The sequence below is a fragment of the Solanum dulcamara genome, chromosome 4 (genome assembly GCF_947179165.1).
Source record: "Solanum dulcamara chromosome 4, daSolDulc1.2, whole genome shotgun sequence".
Lineage (NCBI taxonomy): Eukaryota > Viridiplantae > Streptophyta > Magnoliopsida > Solanales > Solanaceae > Solanum > Solanum dulcamara.
This window is the reverse complement of record NC_077240.1, coordinates 20021578-20025560: the sequence shown is the minus strand read 5'-3', so window position 1 is coordinate 20025560 and position 3983 is coordinate 20021578. Positions and strand designations below refer to the sequence as shown.

The 3983-nt window shown below is 32.4% G+C and overlaps 1 protein-coding gene across 1 annotated transcript; it reads right to left on the bottom strand.

The window, feature by feature from the left end:
• Positions 1 to 1891: 1891 nt before the first annotated feature.
• LOC129884825 (RING-H2 finger protein ATL51) lies at positions 1892 to 3387 on the bottom strand. The gene has a single exon (XM_055959102.1). It carries the CDS (start codon positions 3056 to 3058, stop codon positions 2102 to 2104), a length of 957 nt encoding a protein of 318 aa, XP_055815077.1. The 5' UTR covers positions 3059 to 3387; the 3' UTR covers positions 1892 to 2101.
• Between the last annotated feature and the right edge of the window lie 596 nt (positions 3388 to 3983).

Here is a 3983-nt window from a genome sequence, read left to right as displayed (position 1 = left end):
ACTTGCACGATTTTACATAAAGGGCCCCTGTACTTGCTAGTGTTCTACTTAAACACACATATTTGATACAATCGATTTATTTACAACGATCGATTAATTTGATAAAACACTTTTCCATGTATTATAGAGATAATCTTCCAAATGAGACTTCAAAACATATATATCATGGTTCTCTTTAATTAATTAATTAATATCTCATCGTAAAAGATAAGGACACAAAAATCAAAAATATGATATGCTTAAATTTAAATACACATAAAATTAACATCATCAAGCTTCTGATTTCCAAACCCGCACATTATAAGATCAAATAAATGTATGATTGACTTAAGTCCTAGATATGTAAATGCATTTATCAGTCAATGAAAAAGAATGTCCTACAAGTCTTGGTTCGTGATATATAAAACTTTGAGATTAAATGCACCTATATCCATTATTCAGTGTATTCATACTTAACGTCAAAAAGGTCACAAAATGAAAAAACTAAACCACTCTCGTGTTTACATTATATAATTATAATATTTTAACTAATGGATGAATTGAAATATGTCAAAACTAATCATTAAGTCATAAAAATATTTGTAACAAAAAAAAAATTGTGCCTCAATTGATTTGATATAATTATAGAAATAAATTAATATAAAGGTTATTTAAAGTTTGCTTACAATATAGTCGTCTAACATACAATATAGTAGAATTGAATTTCAATAATGAATTTGGATTTTGTTGGAGCCCTCTCATTACCATAATTACCTGGTGATACACAAATAACACCACTAAGCTTAGCTTTCTCGCATTTTCTATTAGAGTTCACATGTTCGTAACTCTCATCTGCATTTGTTAAGTTTGTATTTTTCTTTTACTAAATGTTCTTGATAATGATGCCGTTGTAGATTAAGAGTCTGTTTAAATTAATTTAAAAGTTGGTCTTTTTAAGTTACTTTTAAATTTTTGGAAGTATTTGACAAATAAAAAAATATTAAAATAAGTCAAAATTTACAAAAAGTAGTCAAAAGTTAAAAGTTTATTCCTATTTTTTTTTACTTAAAAGTCATTTTTAAGCTAATCCAAACGGACTCTAAGTTGTTTTCACAAATTACAATCCTACCAGGAGTAGCAATTTTTGAATTCAAACTCGCAACCTTAGAGTAAGAAGTCTAAAAACTCATCAAAGACATTTGTATCTTCATGTATTTGAGTTGCATCCTATTAATATAATCTTATTATTTTGTTATTCATCCGTTCACTAATTATTTCCTTAAATATTGACATTACTTATGAAAAATTTAAGTTATGTCACTGCATGTAATGTCATTCTCCTTAACTAGAAGCTTTAGGGTCAAGCATGCACTCGAAATGGAGAAAATCTCAAACAGGAAGCACTTTCCTCTTAATGAGGCTTAACGACTCGGATTGAAATTAGTTGAGGCAGTAAATTGCAGATTCCAAATAATTAAAAGCAAAAAAAGAAGAAGAAAACTTTAATTAATTAAAGGTAGAGTTCCTCATATATCGAGCAATCATTTATCAGGTTTCTTGGGTCGAAATGGGGCAAGGGAGGTTAGTAGATTAGCTTACCAACTGCGCTTATCCCTCTAAGGAATCTTGATTATGTAATCTTAACCTTAATTAATGTTGATATCTTTAAAGAAAAAGCTACATTGAAATACTAATTTAATTCTACTACTTAAAAAGAAAAAGAGATCGTTGATGTTGTCCGGTTTGGATATTGCACACAGATAAGCATAGTTAATTACTAATTTGGTATTATTTTATCCCATCGTCAAGGTGGAATAAATTAGTTCAAAAATTATAATCACAAGACTGTAATTCAGGATAATTTAGTCTGCGAACCAAACCATCCAAATAATCTTACAGTGGTACTGAGAATCTGAGACTAAAGCAAAAAAGAATTCTGGTGTAGGATGATTGATCAGACCAAACTCTACATAGAAAAAAATGTTAAAAACTATAAGTTACTAATCTACATTTTATCAAATAATCATTCCAGAACTGAAGAAAAAACAGACTTCATTAAGTTTCATGTGTTGGTATACTTGAAGAATTTACAGAGTTTCAACCAAGACTTTAAAATATTGTTTCAAGAAAAAACAACAGAGTCCGTGCCTTTATTCTGTCCCGAGAATAGGAATCTTCCTGTGGAGACAGATCTGTTTATTGAAACAGGATTGCACACTAAAAGATGTTGCCTTGAAAATGCACCTAAAGATGTTGATCTTCTGAATTCATTTCCAATTCTGTTATTTCCACTGAATTCAGAATTCTCCCCTGAGTTGTTCTTTGTTGAAACATCATCATCGTCACAAACAAGGCTAACAACAACCTCATCGCGATGGAGTACGCGTGCATGATCATGATCGTGATCGTGATCCATCACCAAGATCAAGTCATTTTGTCTTTGAAATTGAAGAGCATTTATGGTCATTGGAGAAGGAAGAGGAGGAGGCAAAGACGGACGAATACTAGTAGTACTAGGAGATACAACTACATTAGCCCTACAAAGAGGGCAATTTGGATGAGATTTCAACCAAGTATCAATACAGGGGAGATGAAAAGCATGGCTACATTTAGGCAAAAGCCTAAGATTCTCATCTTCTTGAAATTCACTCAAACAAACAGCACATTCAATGTCCTCAACCAATCCTTCACCTTTATTGAACTTGCACACTGTGATAGCCTTGATGGTAGATTCATCCAATCCAGCAGTGGCGAGTTGCCACTGATTTTGAGGCGTCTCGTTTCGATTGGCTTCCAACTCTGTAGCTGCATTATTTCTGCTCCTCCTCCTCCTACAATACTTAGTAATGATGGTATAGTAGCTAACAAGAAGGAAAGCACTTGCCAAGATACCGATGATCGCTATGATGAGGGGGGAGAAAGCTGTGGCAGAATCATCTGATGCATCATCATCATCAGGAGGAGGAGGAGGTAGAAGAAAGTAACACCATTGTGGACAGTAGACACTACAAATCCCTTGTGAACAATCTTTATAACTATCATAAGGTGCCCATGGATTTGTATTTCCAATAGATCCCATGTTAAAAATAAAGAATAAAAAAAACTTTGCACTATAAGCCTAACTACTACCACTTAGAATCAAGAAAGCTTCCATTTTTCTCAAACTAAGAGAGCAAAAGAAAGAACCCCATCAAGTGTTGTTGCCTTGTTATGTTCTTTTGTTGTTGGGAAACAGGACAGGAGGGGAGGAGTGTAAACTAAGGGGGCTTAGATGGAAAGGGAAGCAAAGTAGGTGAAGTTGAGGTGTCAATTCAGAATTCAGATTCTTCAAGTTTTGGTAATTTCCTTTAAGTTCCCTAAGCTAATCTTGCTTCTTTGATTTTCTTGATTTTAGTTTAGACTTTTATTTTTTTAAATAAGAAATGATGGTTTGTTGAACAATAAGATGAAAGTTAGTTGGGCTCTCAAATTATACATGAGGAGAGCATATACCCCCAAATCAAGAAAACCAATTCACTATTGTTTTAATCATTTTCACTAAGGGAGTTTATAATATAAAAAAGTAAATATAAAAAAAATCGAATGGGGTTCAACATCTATTATACATACAACAAAGTAATTTTCCATCAAAAGTGGTTCGGATGAACCCCTAAGCCCTTACTAGCTCCACCCCTGATTTTGCAGTGACCCAAAAATTACAACATATAAAATGCTCTAATTATGGAATAACTGGTCAATAACTCTATGCTAAACTTCTAGTGAAAAACTAAAGTCCTATCTTATAGAATGAAGTCCATTTTTCTACTTATGCAATTCCACTATATACCTCCAAGGTGCATCATTCAAATTTTTTTATATATATATGCACAAGGTACAACACCTATAGTGCTCATCTATTGTATGGCATGGAGAGACAATATATATATGTATTAGAATTTGATCTATTTTAGGATCTTGGGTAGTTTAGGGAAAAGCAACTGAATATAACCTGAGTTGGAAAAAGA